The 21,059-nt window shown below is 40.9% G+C and overlaps 1 protein-coding gene across 1 annotated transcript; it reads right to left on the bottom strand.

The window, feature by feature from the left end:
* Positions 1 to 854: 854 nt before the first annotated feature.
* snrpf (small nuclear ribonucleoprotein polypeptide F) lies at positions 855 to 20,534 on the bottom strand. Its single transcript, XM_060934295.1, has 4 exons — positions 20,419 to 20,534; positions 13,776 to 13,901; positions 5,073 to 5,137; positions 855 to 1,208 (listed from the first exon to the last, which is right to left on the bottom strand). Exons 1-4 carry the CDS (start codon positions 20,419 to 20,421, stop codon positions 1,142 to 1,144), a joined length of 261 nt encoding a protein of 86 aa, XP_060790278.1. The 5' UTR covers positions 20,422 to 20,534; the 3' UTR covers positions 855 to 1,141.
* Between the last annotated feature and the right edge of the window lie 525 nt (positions 20,535 to 21,059).

The raw sequence follows: 21,059 nt of genomic DNA, 5'->3' as shown, positions 1-21,059 counted from the left end.
TCTGTAAATGATGAGGGGTCTACATAATTTTTTTTTTTCTGTCCATGTATATCACAGATGGCGGCACGGTGGTGTAGTGGTTAGCACTGTCGCCTCACAGCAAGGTGGTCCTGGGTTCGAGCCCCGTGGCTGACGAGGGCCTTTCTGTGTGGAGTTTGCATGTTCTCCCCGTGTCCGCGTGGGTTTCCTCCGGGTGCTCCGGTTTCCCCCACAGTCCCAAGACATGCAGGTTAGGTTAACTGCTGACTCTAAATTGACCGTAGGTGTGAGTGTGAATGGTTGTCTGTGTCTATGTGTCAGCCCTGTGATGACCTGGCGACTTGTCCAGGGTGTACCCCGCCTTTCGCCCGTAGTCAGCTGGGATAGGCTCCAGCTTGCCTGCGACCCTGTAGAACAGGATAAAGCGGCTAGAGATAATGAGAGGAGATGTATATCGCAAGTTCAGAAAACATAGACAGCCACTATTAATATCTGGGTTTGTCCATCTTAAATAACAAAGTACAAAATTCTAAAGAAAAAATTATTTACTGCCGATGCTCTTGTGAGTTAGAAGTCAGTACTGAATGATGCATAAGATAGCACACAACACAGGACGTTAACGCCAACAATCAATGTAATCTCCTCTTCTAGAGGACAGGACACCCTTTGTTAGCTCAATTGTGTGTGTGTTAATGCAAGGAATACCATGAAGTTACATATTTCATCTAGACTTTCAACTTTGTGAAATATTCCCAAAGATGGTTTTGTGATGCGTCTCGCAGTCCACTAACCAGTCTGGCATACTTTAAATGTGACTGCATGGTTTGCACAAAGGAGGCGTAAACCCCACAAAATAAAGAACCATCACAGTGAACTCTTTCAGAAACGAAGTATTTATTTTATAAAATGACTTACATTTTGGCCAAATTGAAAGGCTGAGGTCATCAATTCTCAATGCATTCAAGAAAACAAACAAAATACAAAATCCATAAATTTTATTTGCACCATTGTACAGTCGGGAGTTATGCTTTCATAGTATTGTAAAAAAAAAAAAAACCACCATGAATTCGCCCCAAAAAAGGAACAAAACAAAAAACTAAACTTCACATACAACCAAGACAAACTAAACCATACATTTCAACCACAAATCCACAATCCTGCATTATTCTCGCATCTCTCCGTCCTCTTCCTCTTCTTCTACTCCTCGAATATATAAAACATTGTTACACCTGGGAGACAGATGAACTGGATTAGGTGAGCTTTAAGAAGAATCATATTTATTGTAATTGTAAAACACAAAAACATATGACATTAAAATGAAAAGATGTGTAATGAACTTTACAAAGCAATAATTCATTGCAATGAAATAAAAATAAAGTAATAAATAAACAGTATATGGGATTAAATGGTGCTTTGGATTAATTTTTTTAAGGAATTGCACAAGTATACAGAAATGTACGTTTGAACAAACCAAGTCATGACGCACTCAGGCCAAGTTTACATTAGACCGTATCTGTCTCGTTTTCTTCGCGGATGCACTGTCCGTTTACATTAAACCGCCTGGAAACGCCGGGAAACGGGAATCCGCCAGGGTCCACGTATTCAATCCAGATCGTGTCTGATCCGGTGCTGTGTAAACATTGAGAATACGCGGATACGCTGTGCTGAGCTCTAGCTGGCGTCGTCATTGGACAACGTCACTGTGACATCCACCTTCCTGATTCGCTGGCGTTGGTCATGTGACGCGACTGCTGAAAAACGGCGTGGACTTCCGCCTTGCATCACCTTTCATTAAAGAGTATAAAAGTATTAAAATACTGCAAATACTGATGCAAATACTGCCCATTGTGTAGTTATGATTGTCTTTAGGCTTGCCATCCTTCCACTTGCAAGTGGTAAGTGACTTGCGCACAGCGGCTCAGTCCCGAATCACTGCTCGTGTGCTTCACTCGCGCGCTCTGTGAGCTGCGCAGGGCCGGAGTGCGCACCCTCCAGAGGGCACTCGCTGTTCAGGGCGGAGTGATTTGGAGCGCAGCCGCTGAGGAGGAAGCGATGAGCCGCACTGACACATTTCTCAACTTACGTGCCGAATTAGTCATGTGATTAGCGTATCCGTGTATTGACGTTGCTGTGTGCACGCGAATCGTGTATTGGCGTTGCTGTGTGCACGCTAATCGTTTTTAAAAACGTTAATCTGATGATCCGCTGATACGGTCTAATGTAAACCCCACCTCAGTGAGGAGCTACTTGGACAGCTTTCATTTTACTAACTGCTTCCACAATAGCTCATGAAAAACTTCCCATTACTCCAATTACAGGTCATTACATTAATGGCATTTAGCAGACGCTCTTATCCAGAGCATCATACAACATACCCAGAGCAATCTGGGGAGCAGTTGGAGGTTAGGTGCCATGTGTAAGGGCATTTCAGCCATTCCTGCTGGTCCAGGGAATCAAACTGGCAACCTTCTGGTCCCAAAGCTACTTCTCTAACCGTTAGGCCATGGCTTCCCTGCCACTGTGCAAGGCTGATTTTCTTTTGTGAAATTATAAAAACTCAGCTGTAGCGTCAATAAACAGAATTAATATCAACAAAATTAAATGACCATCACCTGAATATCATGTTATGATGAAATTCGCTTTTCAGTTTAAATATCGACCAAACATCAGTCTATTTTCATTTAGGTTACCAGTTTCTGACATTACCCACAATGCCATTAAACCGCATGCAGATAGCTGTGTAGGTGATGGACGGGTGCTTCACCACTACCTAGAGACACCAGTGTAGCTGCGCTTTAACCCTTTATTCTGTCAGCTGCCTCACCTACGTTCCTGTATCCTCTGCCTCAAATGGATCAAGTTCCAAACCTTCAGCTTTCAAACCAATACTGTAGTCACCGCCATTGTTCTTGTCATCTCCTAGATCACTACTTAGCTAAGCCAACTGGTTACTGACCATGCCCCCTAACTCAGTGCAACAGCCTTGCATATAGACCCCTTGCACATGATGTCACACATCATGTGATAATTACAGCTGGGGGTTGAACAGACACCGTCTTTTGTGTAAGCAAGGCTTAATCTGTCTTCAATACGGTTTATTTTTGCGCTGTTTTTGGTTGTTCCACTCGAGAAATAGATAAAATGTATTACCTTCTCCCCGCTATCAAGAAAAATGTCACCAAAGAGAAGCAAATACTTCAAGAACAACGAAGAAATGAGTGGTTAAAGAGAATACGACGAGGGGAGCTAAGCCCGAACACTCCAGAGAAATTCATAATTGTATTTAAAATGTATTTAAAAAAAAACAGAAAGTCAGAAGAGTTTGCTTAAGAATCTCGTTTTATTTTTTCTGCTCGCATTCGAGTTAGCTTCTTCATGAAAGTGTTTGATTTTCTTACAGGTGAAGCAACTTCCTTATTCGACATGGAAAACCCAGATTGGTTTCAAACAACTCGGACATACAGTAAAAAAAACAACAACAACAACAACAAGGAGCGACATGCGCGATAAATCCTGAAAGAACAGAAAATATTAAGAGCAGAGACAGCTGGAGCTTTGTTTCTGTTATCAGAGGAACACAATCCTGTGCAAAATATCACCATGGAGTCAGAGTGCAGTAATGAACCAACAGTTCGAGAGAGTTCTACACAAACACACTGAACTTTTACAACAGCTGCACGCATGCGAAATGGAAATAAATCAACTAAAGCCTCGGTCACAACCGGCCGTACGTGCTCCTACAGCCGGTCTACGTGCAAAAAATGCAAGAAACGCACGGAGGGCGCACGTGAAACACACGAGAGCACGCGTGTGATGTGCTGATTTTCGAGCTGTAGACCGGCCGCAGAGGTTCTTTGCCATGTCAAACAAACTCTACGGGCGCTTACGTTTTTTTTTCAGGTTGCAAGACAAACTTACGGCCAACGCGCGTCTTTCTCCATGAACAACAACAACAAAAAAACGCAGCGATTTGGGAAACACCAAAAATCGCACATCCGGTTGTGACCTAGGCATAAGGCAGGAAAAACTATTTTGGATAAAATTGTTATTGTCCGTTACACATTTATCAACCTGTGTGACTCACTTGAGCCTTTTGAACAGAGAATAAATGAAGAGAGAACCGAACATCAACCGTTTTTTTGAAATTATCATTACAAGGGTGATTATAGTTACTGTATGACTACAGCTACAACTGGAATGTGCTGATTTGGTTAGCGTTTGTAATTATTGCACCATCCACTATTAGATAAAATTAAATCTTACAACATTGTTTGAAAATCTAGAGTAAGATATTTTATTATTTTACAAATAACACTTCAGATATTGTTTTAACAATAATAAGCATCACTGTATAAATGATAAAGTGCAAATAGCTGTGTAACTAGATGTCCTTGGGGTTGCTGAGACATGAAGGGCCGGAATACCATCCAGCCCACAGTTCAGGTCAGAGTCCTTTGAGAATAAATACTTTGGCTTTCGCAACATTCTGTTCCCAAAAGCTGATGTTGGGGGGGGTCTTTACACAAAGAAGGTTTTCTTGCTTTTGTAGTTTAACTTTTCTTCCTTGTCAGGACTCTTCAGGAGAAAGAAGGTCTATTCCAACGTGTAGCTAACGCTAACACTAGGCCACAAATCTGCACCATCACTCCAGTCGTTTTGAGGAATTTTATACGGATCATAACTGCTCATAAACTAATTTCCACATATATCTATCACTCGCTTCTTTCTGCCCAAGATTATCCAAATAATCCGGTAGTAGAGCTTTTTTAGCTGTAGTTTTCTTTGAACGACAGCAACAGACACTGGACATCTTCACTTGGCTTCAGTATGTGAACAGTATGGAAACAAAGTTCGCTTGTCCCCCAGGCATAGGGTAGTGACGGTTGCCAAGGTAAACGTGACATCAGTGCAAGGGGTCTATACATAGCACTGTGGAATGGTTTAAAAAAAAAAAAAAAAATCTCCCTTTAAACAGTAGCGTCCCTGTGACGTTAGAGCAGCACACGACCTCTAACTTCTCACAGGAATAACAAATATTGCACAGGGTTTCGATTTAACAATGAGAATGCAGCACGTTTTAAATATGCTGTTACCTGATTAACACCTCCCCGAGGTGACCTGCCAAAGCTCCATCCACATACTCCTCTGTGTTTGCCAACTGAACATTAAACAAGGGAGATGAAAACAGTCATTATAAATCATACTCATAGTATTTCACGAGTTTGAGGATACAATAATAAATATATAGAAATCACAGGGTAGCATACACTTTACTAACTGGATTTATACATTTATTTCTAGAAAATAAGATTACTGATTCTCAACTCAACTTTATTTATAACACTTTAAAACAACCATAGTTGAAAACAAGGTGCTGTACACAAAGACATAAAACAATTAAAAGCAATAAAACAGACAGTAAAACAGTTGTTTCATTGTTTTTAAAAGCAATTAGAAACAATAAAACAATAAATAAAAGCAAACCATAAAACACTAAAACAAGAGCAGAATCTCATGCGGAGTTAAAGGCCAAGGAGTAAAAATGGGTTTTAAGACTGGTTTTAAAAATGGACAGTGAGGAGGCTTGCCTAATAGATAGTTTTCACATGACGTCACAGAGTCGGGGATTCCCTGGTGGCGGCCATCTTGGAGGGCTAGCTTACCGTACGGGTCACTGAGCACACATTGTAGCGCGCGAGTTACATTCATTTATATATTATTTACATTTATAGTTACATTACTACTATTTAAAGCTAGCAATGGTGCACACCTGTTGTATTCACGGCTGTCGTAATAGGTCAGATGATGACGTCAAGCGGGGCTTTTATGGAATTCCCACTGTACAGGAGTACGAGGGCAAGCAAACAAACTCAGCATACAAAGGAGAAATCTATGGCTTGCGAGAATCAACCGCAAGGATTATCAGCCTTCCAAACACAGCAAAGTCTGCTACGATCATTTTATAAGTGGTAAGTTGTTTAAATAAACAATCAATTGTGTTTAAGTTTGTTTTTGGAAACCAAAACATCATGTGAACAATCTCTGGAGAATGCCTAACTGGAACTGCTGAGTGTACGTTTACATTGTAATGGACACTTAATATCGCTCGTTTGTCACGTTTCTATTTGAAACTTGTCACTTCACTCACGCAAGGGTCATTTTTGAAAAACATTTTAGGTCTATTCTGTGTGATTTAATTTGTGTTTGGGATGCAAACAGCGCGCCTTTTGGCGGATGCCGCCTGAATCGCGCAGATCCGATTTTTTTTGGGGGGGGGGGGGGGGGGTTGGAGTGTCTGATTATAATTTCAAAGTAAATTCTGTATTAAAATGACTAAATAAGCAAATCCGTTACAGTCCATGAAACAGGAAGTATAAGGATGAGAAAAAAACAGTTTAAATCGGGAAGCTCCGCACATTTGCGCAGTCCTGCACACCGCTCAGGCTGCACAAATGTGCGCAGCTTCCCGATTTAAACTGTTTTTTTCTCATCCTTATACTTCCTGTTTCATGGACTGTAACGGATTTGCTTATTTAGTCATTTTAATACAGAATTTACTTTGAAATTATAATCAGACACTCCAACGCCCCCCCTAAAAAAAAAAATCGGATCTGCGCGATTCAGGCGGCATCCGCCAAAACAACTTACCACTTATAAAATGATCGTAGCAGACTTTGCTGTATTTGGAAGGCTTTATATATGTGAATATATAAAGTTGTATATATCAGACAGCCTTTAAAGTTTGATGAAGTCAGTTTCAGGCTTTGGAGCAGGCTTTGACAGTTTCAGGCTTTGGCAGACCTGCATAGTCACTTGAAAATGCATCTTTGTCCACTTCGTAGGGGTCAATCCCCCCCAATCAAGGCCAGTTTGGCTGCATACCGCGAGATGTGTATCTATATACTTCTGTTTGCTTGATTTTGCCGACATTGATCTTTATTTTAGAAAACTGACTATATAACTTCATAAATTCCTCCGAGATAACGTAGCCAGTAGTGGTGATGGTCCGTTTTGTTTGCCCTCCAAGATGGCGGCTGGGGGGCGTTCCCCGGAATGCCGTGACGTCAGTGAAAACTATCTATATGCAACAGTAGCTCATTCCATAATTTTGGAGCAGCAGTGGAGAAAGCTCTGTCCCCTCTGAGCTTCCGTTTGGACCTCGGTACCTCCAGGAGCAGCAAGTCAGCTGACCTGAGGCACCGAGCAGGAGCGTAGGGTTGAAGGAGCTCAGAGAGGTGGGGGGGGGGGGGATTTAAAGACTTAAAAACAAATAAAAATCTTAAAATGGACTCTAAAGTGCACAGGCAGCCAGTGGAGGGAGGCCAGGATGGGAGTTATGTGCTGTAGTTATGTGATGTAGAACTCTGATCCTTACTGCCTTTTTTTTTTTACTTGGCTACTTATTTTGCATTGAGCTCAGAAAAAAATGGTGTGTTTAAAAGTGGTATCTTAAGGAATACTGTGCTACTGCAAAATATTTAAAACTCTAGTATCCCTGCCTCAGCACTTGATAAGGTTTAAAACTTTACTATTGACTTAACCCTAGATACTGTAGCACATGAGCAAATTGAAGTTTATTTAAAAATAAGCCATTGATAAGAGCTATTATGCCACCAAGTACAACCCCGATTCCAAAAAAGTTGGGACAAAGGACAAATTGTAAATAAAAACGGAATGCAATAATTTACAAATCTCAAAAACTGATATTGTATTCACAATAGAACATAGACAACATATCAAATGTCGAAAGTGAGACATTTTGAAATTTCATGCCAAATATTGGCTCATTTGAAATTTCATGACAGCAACACATCTCAAAAAAGTTGGGACGGGGCAATAAGAGGCTGGAAAAGTTAAAGGTACAAAAAAGGAACAGCTGGAGGACCAAATTGCAACTCATTAGGTCAATTGGCAATAGGCCATTAACATGACTGGGTATAAAAAGAGCATCTTGGAGTGGCAGCGGCTCTCAAGGCCAATTTATGCTGACAACCCAGTCCTCGCAGACGGTGCCGCAGATAGCATCTGCGTAGCCCTTCGCAGACGCTCTGCGCGCACCTCCCAAAAATTGTGACCACCGCAGAAGCCTCGCAGACAGCGTCGCAGACAAGAGGGCTCTGATTGGTCCACTCTACATCCGCTGTACACACACTTCCGCTTCCCTACTTTCCCGGTTTGGTTTGTTTTCACGACCGCCATTTTTAAAAACATGAGCGAAGATGGAGCAGCACGAAGAGCGGTTGATCGAGGAAGTGAGGAAGTACGTACATCTATACGACTCCAGTTCTAGTCATTATAAGTAACCGGAGGATAAACACTCCACTAACCACACCCACCAACTACTCCTAGCGAGTTCGCGACTTCGCGCCCCCTTGCGTTGTGGCGGTGAATAACATCGCGCACGCCTATTACTCCCCGCTCAACGATAAATTACAACTGTCTGCGAAAAGCTATCCGCGAAAGCCTTGTCGCAAGAGCATGCAGAGGCCTTCAGAAGTAAAGATGGTCTGTGTACCGTGACTGTGGTTGCCACAGATCAATTTAGTCTAATTTTAATTGTATGATTTTTCTCTTTTATACCTTCGGGGAAACGCCTTGTATGGGTCGCCCGTTCACGTTCTCCCCTTTGGGCTGACTTACTTCATTATGTTCATTTCTTTTTTTTTTAAGTTTATTTTGTAACAGGTCAATAAAGTTGGTTTTAAAAAAAAAAAAAAAAAAAAAAGATGGGAAGAGGATCACCAATCCCCCTAATTCTGCACCAACAAACAGTGGAGCAATATCAGAAAGGAGTTCGACAGTGTAAAATTGCAAAGAGTTTGAACATATCATCATCTACAGTGCATATCATCATCAAAAGATTCAGAGAATCTGGAAGAATCTCTGTGCGTAAGGGTCAAGGCCGGAAAACCATACTGGGTGCCCGTGATCTTCGGGCCCTTAGATGGCACTGCATCACATACAGGCATGCTTCTGTATTGGAAATCACAAAATGGGCTCAGGAATATTTCCAGAGAACATTATCTGTGAACGCAATTCACCGTGCCATCCGCCGTTGCCAGCTAAAACTCTGTAGTTCAAAGAAGAAGCCGTATCTAAACATGATCCAGAAGCGCAGACGTCTTCTCTGGGCCAAGGCTCATTTAAAATGGACTGTGGCAAAGTGGAAAACTGTTCTGTGGTCAGACGAATCAAAATTTGAAGTTCTTTATGGAAATCAGGGATGCCGTGTCATTCGGACTAAAGAGGAGAAGGACGACCCAAGTTGTTATCAGCGCTCAGTTCAGAAGCCTGCATCTCTGATGGTATGGGGTTGCATTAGTGCATGTGGCATGGGCAGCTTACACATCTGGAAAGACACCATCAATGCTGAAAGGTATATCCAGGTTCTAGAGCAACATATGCTCCCATCCAGACGACGTCTCTTTCAGGGAAGACCTTGCATTTTCCAGCATGACAATGCCAAACCACATAACTGCATCAATTACAGCATCATGGCTGCGTAGAAGAAGGGTCCGGGTACTGAACTGGCCAGCCTGCAGTCCAGATCTTTCACCCATAGAAAACATTTGGTGCATCATAAAACGGAAGATACGACAAAAAAGACCTAAGACAGTTGAGCAACTAGAATCCTACATTAGGCAAGAATGGGTTAACATTCCTATCCCTAAACTTGAGCAACTTGTCTCCTCAGTCCCCAGACGTTTACAGACTGTTGTAAAGAGAAAAGGGGATGTCTCACAGTGGTAAACATGGCCTTGTCCCAACTTTTTTGAGATGTGGTGTTGTCATGAAATTTAAAATCACCTAATTTTCTCTTTAAATGATACATTTTCTCAGTTTAAACATTTGATATGTCACCTATGTTCTATTCTGAATAAAATATGAAATTTTGAAACTCCCACATCATTGCATTCCGTTTTTATTTACAATTTGTACTTTGTCCCAACTTTTTTGGAAGCGGGGTTGTAGAATGATTCACTGATTTAACCTTCAGATCTTTAAATCATATAGCTGACTATAAAAATGCAATGTGCTCTGAAAGACAGCAGTCCTTCTCCAAGACTACCGATATAAACCCAGAATTCTCTTTCAAAGTGCTGATCGTCTCCTAAACCTTCTAAAAGTCACTACTGAGGTATTACATGCGAAAATGTGAGGAATTTGCATTTGTCTTCATTAAAAGCAACTCCAGTGAATTTCATTAAAAAATTATCCTGTGTCTCATCGCTCTTGAAGTTAATCCAAAGTAATGTGCTGCTATAAGTGGATTTTACAAAAAACATTGGAGCTTCAGATGTGAATTGAGGGCTATAACGTGAGCTCATCTAGAGGGTGGGGATTATTCTTTGCCTTGCTGTTGAAACACGTTTGTGCTGGTCTATCAGACACAAGCATGCCCATCTACCTGACAAACAGCAAGAGATAACCAAAAATTAGGCCATGTAAATCTATCATTTTAGGGGGCCAGAAGTGGTAAGAGATTTACCAGTGGGCTATAAATAAGAAACAATGAAGAACTTTATATGGGGGAGAAAAAAAATCTGCTGTGGTAATAAAAAAACAAGCACAGCCAATTTGTTTGTCTTAATACATAACTTCTGATAAAGCTGTTGCACTGTGGATTCCAAATTCCTTAAGGTTTTTTGTTTGTTTACTTTCTTTGTTTAGTTTGTTTTCCAGAATGTGTTACTCTGAACATGGAAATATATTTTATTGTTAGTGTTTTCTAACCATCATTGCCTCTGGCTTGCTCTAAATCTAAAGTGTATATATATTATTTACCAGCTGGGAGGTCCGTATTGTGAAATAGCGTGACCGAGGTCTTGAAAGTACTGAGCGAGGCCCTCTGGGCCGAGGTCAGTATTCAAGGCTGAGGTCACGGTATTTCACCATACGGACCGACCTTAAACTGGTAAATAATATTTTTTTCTTTACCAAATTCTAACAGAAAACGAGAGCGCCCGAAAGGGAAAATCGAGCCGAGCCGCCATTTTGAATCCTCATTCACGGCTGTAATGCGAATGGCTTCCTCCTCGGTATACAAGTGCACTTCCATGGCAGGGGAAAAAAAAAAACAAAACTACATTTTGCCGCCTATGTAGTCCCCTATTTATACAAAATTGAGTCATTCAGGATTCAGCCATGTTTTTGCTCGGCGTTAGCAGCAGTTATAGGTTTTTCGCTTTCTCCTGAAATGTTTTCTTTTATTTCTTCTTCCTCAGGGTAGTAAAACTCGCTTTCGCTGTGAAGACTGTCATTATCACTATCCATGCTGTAAAATTAATGCTATTCTCCTGAGAAATGCTGGCAAAAATTTATATGATTTTTGATAATCTTATAAATAAAAGATAAATGTTGACAAAAAAAAAATGCTACTATTGCCGCTTTTCCACTACAAACGCGGCTGAGCCGTGCGGTGCTGAGTTGGGCTGAGTCGAGCTGAGCGGGGCTGTTGGAGTTGCATTTCGACTACAACCGCGCTGAACCGTGCGGGCTGGAAGTGGGTGGACACATTGGGTGGAGTTAGCGAAAGTGGGTGGACGTCACGTGATGTCATTAGGCGGCGCAAACAGTGACATCAGTGATCTTTTAAACGGTAGTCTCACGACCCGGATAGTAAACAATAAACATGGAGGACATGGAGTCGTTAGTGTTGCTGGTCTTGGTGCTGTGGCTTGTTGTCACCGACAACGCCAACAGATACTGGCAAGAGCGTATAGATGAGGCGAGGCGCATAAGGCTTCAGAAATTCTCATAATTTGTAATTCTTCTTCTTCCGGGTTTACAGATCCCAGCGTGCTCGCGGGGCGTGTGTGGGCATGTGAGGACACTCCTCCTCACCAATCAGTGCACAGGGGAGTGTCTGCTCACGCCCCTAGCCCCACTCGGCTCGGTTTGGCTCGCTTCAGCCCCGCTCCAAAACCGTGCGAGTTTTGGGTGCTAAGCAGGGCTGAAGCGAGCTGAGTCGTGCTGCTCTGAGGTAGTCGAAACGCGAGCCGTGTCGGGCTGAAGTGAGCTGAAAAAGGGTAGTGGAAAAGGGCCATAAGTTTGTTGTTGTTGTGAACGAGCGAGTCGCCAGAGGTCCATAACTGGGGTTCGTATCGTAGGATACGGACCCACTCGCCAGCCAATCAGAGCGCAGGATTTGATGGAAACCGCACCACGAAAATAAATAATTAACAGTTATTACACGAAATCGAGTCATGCATGAGCTGAAAGCCGATGACGAGATTGAGTGGAATAACTGCTTTATTCTATCCACATTCACTGGATTTTGAGACACGGAGCATTTTTATTTTTTTGCAAAGGCGATAAATAAAAACTTTGTACAAAACGCCTGACAAAATCATTTCCGCTTAGAATGTAAACAAATCAGCGAAACGACAGCAGCAATTTGTAAAAAAAAATGCTGCTATAATAATTCTTCGGGAAAAAAAAATACATTCTTCCCATCAAATACTTTTATTCCATATTTTGTTGCTTTTTTGTATTTTTTGGGGTTTTGTTTTCTAGTTTTTAAATTTAGTCCTCGGTGGGTTCAGCAACATGCGGAGACATTTTCTTCTTCTTCAGGATTTTTTGCAAACCAACTAAAAGGTGCATTGCTGCCACCCACTGGGCTGGAATATGGAACAGGAGATATTGAAGAGAAAAAAAAATTATATATGCAGCTATTTGTTTCTTTTAAAATTATTGATAGTGATATATCTGACTTGATGCACTCTGCCATTTTGTTTTTCTCTACTCGTGGTATACGAGCTGATATCCTAGTACTAGAGTAGCCAATCAGAGTGCGCAACTGCTCATATCCAGTGAATATGGAAAGAATTGCAAATATCTGCTCTGTAAAAGTACTATATAAATAAAACTGACTAACTGAATTTAATATTAAAATGTATTATTGTGGTCTGGTCCTTTTTTTTGCCAGACCACAGCGGAAATAAGTGTTATACACTTTCTTGTGTTATCCGTGCATCTTAATGTACACTATATTTATGTATTTTGTGCATTATTTTACTAAATAAAATCAATTAATATGCTGGAAAAATACTAAGGGATAATATGACTACTAATTAGAAGCACCTTTTTTTATTTTTTTTTAACAGAGCAAAGACATGTCACCACCACCTCCTTGTGCACAAGAGTTTCGTGAATCCACAGGTCAAAGATCACCTTGGTCTTGAAGTGAAGTGGAAGTAACGGCTAACAAAAGTGGCTTTCACATCAAACGCTTTCCTTTACGTGAATTGCCTTTTCCACCAAGAGAAAGGCGCTTGTTCTGACCTCAGCTTGAAATTAGTTTTCAAAAATCTTAGTTGTTTGAAAAATTCATTTTCAGGTGTCATAGAGTCAAAATATACAAATTCTTCAGCTAATTTGTAGATGTTGGCACTGCTGATTATGGGATTTCATAAGTATGAAAAGTGCTCCCCAGTGCGCCATAAACATACTGAATAGTTTCAGACGTGTATTGCGTTTTCCTTTATCCAAAACGCCACATTCTGTGGGTGAAGGCCTTGATAATCAGCTGATAGTCAATCATGCCCATTAACTAATGCAGAACGCTAAACTCGGCATTGACGCAAACTGTCAAGACTTCATATTTTCCACTTGTGCTAAAATTATTGTGACTGTATACATAGCTCCATCCAGAGTCATGCCACACAAATACATTTAGCACTTAGGACCTGTATTACATTTTCTGCTTACACAGTGAGGATTGATGGAGGTTTCCCCCTGCCAGGTCTTACATGTGCATGTAGAATTAATCTGGTTTTATAATAATATAGTACCTGCATGTTCATGTATCCGTCCACAGATACCAAGTAACCCTTGTACTCCATCCCCCATTTCAATTTCACCATCACCGGTTTTCCTGTCAGACCATTCAGGAAAGGCTTCGGGTTCAGTGGCAAACTCTGAGGGGGGAAATAATTATAGTGTATATAGTGAGAAGAAACAGTGCATCTCCATGGACCACTGTGCAACATACAGAAAATACTGTAATGTGCAAATTGTGCACGTTAGGTAAAGACACAAAAAGACACAGTAGCACTACACTGGTTGTCTCATATATAATTATATACACACACACACACAGTAGTGTGCAAAAGTCTTAGGCACCCAATTATTTTCATACAAACATTGCTATAGATTTCTATTTTATGACTGCTACATTATCGAGTCAGTACAAAGACATTTTAGGAGTCCAAATGTTCTTTTTCCAGCACAAAGTTAAATGCTACAAGAAAAAAAAAAGTTTGGATCTGAGCAGCATATTACATGAGAGACCACTTTTCAGATTAAAAAAGAAACCATAATGAATGCTGCTGGGTTTTGGTGCAAAATTAAGAAGCGAGTATGCCAAAGTGTCCAGAAGAACTGTGACTGCTTCTGTAAGATGCTCAGTAAAACCTACAGCTCACTTCCTTATCAAACTGCACTCACTGTAGCTGAAACTATTTTTTAGAGCAAAGGGTTGTCTCACACCAAATACTGACTTTGTTTCATTTATTATTAAGAAGAAGCCTTTGTCACATGCACACTCAAGTACAGTGAAATTTATCCTCTGCATTTAACCCATCTGAAGCAGTGAACACATGCGCACACACTCAGAGCAGTGGGCAACCACACCAGAGCGCCCGGGGAGCAGTCAGGGGTTCGGTACCTTGTTCAAGGGCACCTCAGCCCAAGGCTGCCCCACGTCAACCTAACTGCATGTCTTTGGACTGTGGGGGAAACCGGAGCACCCGGAGGAAACCCACAGGGAGAACATACAAACTCCACACAGAAAAGCCCCCCCCCCCCCCCATCAGCCACTGGGCTCAAACACAGAACCTTGCTGTGAGGCGACAGCGCTAACCACTACACCACCATGCCACCTTATTATGGCTTAGATTACTGCTGTTTATAGTATTTATGTTAAAAACATTTCATTATTTTTAAGCCATTTTTGGTCTATAGCATTTCTTTACATGTGCCTAAGATTCTTGCACAGTACTCTGTGTGTGATTTTTTATATATATATATATATATATATATATATATATATATATATATATATATATATATATATATATATATGGGTCCGTCTCAGAAACTGGTCTCTCATTTGGAACATTATGGTCAAACAATACATTTTCTAATTTTTTTTTTTTTGCATTTACCTAACACTCAATGTTTCTTTTGTCATGTTTAATAAAAATAAAGATAGTATCTTGCTTTATCTGGCCTCCACTGTGGGAATTTTTTTTTTATTACAATTCAAATGCTTTTGTAAAATTGATTTACATATAAAATAACTACATCATGAGAGCGTCGTGGCTCAGGTGGCTAAGGCGCCATACCATAAATCCGGGGACCCGGGTTCGATTCCGACCTGAGGTCATTCCCCGATCCCTCCCCATCTCTCTCTCCCACTCATTTCCTGTCCTGTCTCTACAATGTCCTATCCAGTAAAGGTGAAAAAAGCCCCCCCCCAAAAAAAATAAAAATAATTAAAAAAAAAAAACTCCATCATGAAGAATTAAAGCCCCTCCTTCACAGATGAGTGAAAAATATTGAATAAATTTCCTCTTTTTGATTGCTTGGGTTAAAAATGCCAAGTTATGATGACTGAATTGATTATTCACTTAAATATGAATAATATGATACATTTTGGGTATTTGATATGGTGAAATAGAACACAATGGAAAAATCAAGAACACACCGGAAAGATGAGAATAACGGTGGTGGTAAAAGAACAGCGACTGTACCGGCTGAAGGTCGCGTGGGTCTCTGCTGCGGCGCGCGAGCAACGGGACATCACTACTAGGGGTGGGTGTTGCCAATGACCTCACGATACGATATGATATTGCGATATCAAAATTTTGCGATATATTGCGATATTCTACATAGTTCACTGAACAATATAAAATGCATTATGCATCTTAAAATCAGAGTTGTATGTACATCAGATGATAGTGATAATTCATGGGACAAACTGAGTAAAAACAATGTAATTCAAATTATCCACGCCATTTTATTGTAATTATACAAGTGCAAGTTACAACATATTTGCAGGAACAACACACTGTCTGGAACACATTGAAAACTGCAGTGTGCAAACTGTGCATCTTAGTCTCCCTGAGCACAATTATGAAACAAAGTGCAGTGTGGGTCAGTGTCCACACACTGAAACTGAATTGAGACCTCAGTGAATCACGTTTCTTCTGAACTTAGAGTAAATACTCAAAATAAAATGCAGTGTCTCACACACACTAAAATTGAAAATGCAAAATAAAGTGCAGCTTCTTGCCTTTGGCCTTAAATGACAAAATTAAGTTCACAGTTACAGTAAGTCACACATCACTGAAGTAGACGGGAGGACTTTGGCGCTGTCCAGTGTAGTTTGCTTCGGGTCGGGTTTCGGTGGCTCCGGCTGAGCTAATATGTCGGGGTGGTGTCGTGCTAAGTAAGTTCGCAAGTTTGTTGTGTTACCTGAATATCTAATTGGAGCAAAACAGGTTTTGCAGAGTGCGTACTCTTTGTCCAGCTCACTGTTTTTTTTCTCCTTTCCTTTGGAATCCAAAGTACCTCCAAACATCTGCCTTAAAGTTTGGCGGCGTCTCTAGGTTTATGTTAACAGCCATGCTTGCTTGTTTTTTTTCCTCACTGCAACCGCCGGGGAAAAAAGAAGACAAAGAGTGCCTTGCAGTGAGGTAGCGGCACAGCGACACCTCGCGGAGCGGAGGTGCGGAAGTCGTACTGGATTTACAACCCGTCTGAAACATGATTTATTATTTGAAAAAAATATCGATATTCAAATTTTGAGTATTGATATTGAATTGGAAGACAAAGTATCGCAATATATCGCCGTATCGATATTTTTTGCCCACCCCTAATCACGACCGCACCGCACCGGACAGAGCGCGAGGCGGGGACGGGGCAAAATGACTGGCCGTAGGTTCTATCAAAAGTTCGATCCAAATTGACCATGGTTGCAAAATATTGGCCAAAAGTATGCAAACACTACGAAATATGAAAGTAAGATGAAAAAGAAACATTCTATTGCCTTATACTGCAAGACTAAAACAAAATAAAACTGTCAAAACTCACCTTTTCAGTGATAACGTCTGAACAGATCACTCACGTAACAGAAAGACCGCAAATCAACTTCTAACTGTTGGAGTGGAAAATTCCATTCTACACATAAAAATTGTTAATGTGTGTCCTTCCCCGCACACAAATAACACGCTACGGTAAAAAATAGACCACAACTCATTTTATAGCTCAGACATTCATACAAGACCAGCTACCATCGTAACATATTCTGTAAGAAACGTATTCTATACCTAACTTTCAGCTTTCGTTTTAAAAAACAAAATCGCAGATTTATAACTAAATTTTTATATGGCGTAGTCATTTTAAGTTACTACTTTTGGTGAGGTAGTGACCCCGACCCTGAGGCTTTCCGTTTAGATCCAAACACACGATCGTATTGGTTTTGGGTTTGCGGAAAACGGAGTTACAACGGTGATCAAATATTTTGCATGATATTTTATTGCGGTTATGATTATTCTGTGAGCGCACCAATCCTTAGGTGTATTTAAGTTACAACTTAAAATATAATTAGTGATAACTGTAGACTTTTCAGTGGACTACAACCTTTTTAAGGGAATGCGATGTAGTCAACCATTTATCATGTCCCAGATCAAGCCACCATTTTTCCACAAATTTGCAGAATTTTTGCCAAATTCTGAATAGAGTATTCACATCAAAGATTTAGTTTTATCTGTATTATTTCTTTCATCATTTTATTTCAAATTAAAACCAACATCACCATTCAAAACCGTGTAGTTTGACTGAGTATATTTAGTGGGGTACCCCCACAGTACCCAGTTTCTGAGACAGACCCATATTTTATATATATTAATTTTATATATGAGAGTGATTCCACGCTTATGGGTACTGAAATGGGGACATGAACTTATTTTTAAAAATTCATCTAAAACCATTTCTTTTTTTTACCATCAGGTCACAAAACATGTAATCTTTAATGAATGATATGTTAAAAGATAACTTTAATTTTCTGAGATGTAATAAAAACATATTTATATGCCAAAGTCAGAACGTAACAGAAGTGTTGTGGACATATATATTCTCAATTTTAACAATGTAGAATTACTTTTTGAAACATAGGAAGGTGATGTTTTAGCAAATATAATTAATAAACATGTGTAGTAGAATAAACATACACATTCTTTCAATAAAGATTAACATGGTATAGAGCTAGATTGTAATGCCGCTTTTCCACTACAAACGCGACTGAGCCGTGCGGTGCTGAGTCGAGCTGAGCGGGGCTGTTGGAGTTGCATTTCAACTACAACCGCGCTGAACCGTGCTGGCTGGAAGTGGGTGGACACATTGGGTGGAGTTAGCGAAAGTGGGTGGACGTCACGTGATGTCGTTAAGCAGCGCAAACAGTGACATCAGTGACAGTGGCGGAACAAGTCAGAGCCGGGCCGGGGGCGGGGCAAATGACCGGGCCCTTTATTAAAGCTTATCATAACATCATTTTAGGCTACAAAATGTCCGCAACTGCGGTGTTTACCAATTTCAACACTACCGGGTGCAACTATGTTATTTAGTACATCAAGTCCTTCAAACGAACATGTAACTCAGAAACAAAAAACATTAGGATACTGTACATGGCTCATAATAAAACATCAATAGCCTATACTGCGCACATTATTTGAAGGGCATACGAATGAGCACTCAGAGTGGTGACAGGAAGAGTCAGAAATAAAAGGAGGGCGGTGCAAACCTCACTGAATGCACTGTGTTTACCAATTTCAACACTACCGGGTGCAACTATGTTATTTTGTACATTAAGTCCTTCAAACGAACATGTAACTCAAACAAAAAAACATTCGGCGACATACTGTACATGGCTCATAATAAAACATCAATAGCCTACTGCGCGCATTATTTGAAGGGCATACGACGAGCCTTGCGCTCCGCGAACTCGTCCACGATGCTCTGTATGTCACTGATTCAGTGAGCTTTTAAGCGGTAGTCTCACGACCCGAATAGTAAACAATAAACATGGAGGACATGGAGTCGTTAGTGTTGCTGGTCTTGGTGCTGTGGCTTGTTGTCACCGACAACGCGGACAGATACTGGCAAGAGCGTATAGATGAGGCGAGGCACATAAGGCTTCAGAAATTCTCGTAATTCTCCTTCTTCCGGGTTTGCGGTGTTTACAGATCCCAGCGCGCTCGCGGGGCGTGTGTGGGCATGTGAGGACACTCCTCCTCACCAATCAGTGCACAGGGGAGTGTCTGCTCACGCCCCCAACCTCACTCGGCACGGCTTGGCTCGCTTCAGCCCCACTCCAAAACCGTGCGAGTTTTAGGGGCTAAGCAGGGCTGAAGCGAGCTGAGTCGTGCTGGTTTTTGGTAGTCGAAACGCGAGCCGTGTCGGGCTGAAGCGAGATGAAAAAGGGTAGTGGAAAAGGGCCATAATTAATTTGTAACAGACGCGAGATGGACAATCGTAACAGAAGTAATGTAACAGACATCATTTTGGAACTCATAAGCTTGACTTTGGCATATAAATATGTTTTTATTACATCTCAGAAAATTAAAGTTATCTTTTAACATATCATTCATTAAAGATTACATGTTTTGTGACCTGATGGTAAAAAAAGAAATGGTTTTAGGTGAATAAGTTCATGTCCCCATTTCAGTACCCATAAGCGTGGAATCACTCATATATATATATATATATATATATATATATATATATAAAATGCGTTTGAGATCAAACAGTAAATAATAAAAATACAGTAAATATCCCTCTTCCACAACTGTAGTAACCCATATTATATCAAGAAGTGCTCAACTAAGTAAAGAGAAACCACATCCATCATTATTTTAAGATATTAATTGACTTTTAATTAATAAAAATAAAGAAAAAAACACTGAATTAGAAGGTGTGTCCAAACTTCTGACTGGTATTATACAAGATATATAAGATCTGCACGATGATTGGTCGGTCAACAGTTCACACGAACAGTGAGGTTTTAGCCAATCCGAACGCAGGAGGCGGGATTTGCCGAAATACGGGTGGGAAAAACCGACCGTACTAGCTACTAAAGCCTGTCTGTCTTCTTTGTAAGAATAGAAATAACACATCATACGAACACCTACAGTAATACGCAATTGAATGCTCGAAGTACACCAGGTTTTTGTGTAATTATCACTGAGACAGTTAGATGAAAAATAAAGTTGGAGCTGAATGATGGAAACGAAAAGCTGACGTTACGAACCGAAAACATGATAACTGGCTAGCTTGCTAATCAAATTGCGAACCGGGCAATGAATAAAAAACCTTTTCACACTGACAGGAAGAATGAATCTGTCCGCAAAGCGAAAAGGAGCTAGCATGACTTACCATGTTTAGAAAGGTAAATTAGGTTTAATACCAAAAATATAATTCTTCATTCAAAAAGCATCTGTTTCAGAAGCGCACTTGCATGCCTTGCCGCCAGGAAAGGAAAGGACAACGAGTGACCTTTAAACCGGAAGTGTAGACAAAGTCAAATACAGCGACCTCCTCTGTCCTGGAGTGCACAATGAACCGATCTACGAGACTTGTAGTCTCTTCTTCTTCTGGCTGCTCCCGATTAGGGGTCGCCACAGTGGATCTTTCGTCTCCATTGCTCCCTGTCTTCCGCATCCTTCTCTACCACTTTCATGTTCTCTCTCACCACATCCATGGATCTCCTCTTTGGCCTTCCTCGTTTTTGTGTGCCTGGCAGCTCCATCCTCAACATTCTCCTTCCAACATGCTCTGCATCTCTTCTCAGGATGTGCCCGCACCATCTCAGTCTCATCTCTCTTAGCTTCATTCCCAAGCTCTCCACATGTGCTGTCCCTCTGATCTGCTCGTTCCTTATCCTGTCCAACCTCCCATCGCAAACCTTAACATCCTCAACTCCGCCACCTCCAACTTTGCCTCCTGTCTCTTCGTTAAGGGTCCGGTCTCCAATCCAGACATCACAGCTGGTCTCACTACTGTCTTATACATCTTAC

The sequence above is a fragment of the Neoarius graeffei genome, chromosome 1 (genome assembly GCF_027579695.1).
Source record: "Neoarius graeffei isolate fNeoGra1 chromosome 1, fNeoGra1.pri, whole genome shotgun sequence".
NCBI lineage: Eukaryota > Metazoa > Chordata > Actinopteri > Siluriformes > Ariidae > Neoarius > Neoarius graeffei.
This window is presented reverse-complemented; position numbering and strand designations above follow the sequence as displayed.

What these genes read in the sequence shown, in the direction of transcription:
- snrpf (XM_060934295.1), bottom strand. An exon ending in ACGGATACATGAACATGCAG is followed by an intron (nt 5,138 to 13,775) that starts GTACTATATTAT and finishes TTTAATGTTCAG; the next exon opens with TTGGCAAACACAGAGGAGTA. An exon ending in CTCGGGGAGGTGTTAATCAG is followed by an intron (nt 1,209 to 5,072) that starts GTAACAGCATAT and finishes TCTGTCTCCCAG; the next exon opens with GTGTAACAATGTTTTATATA.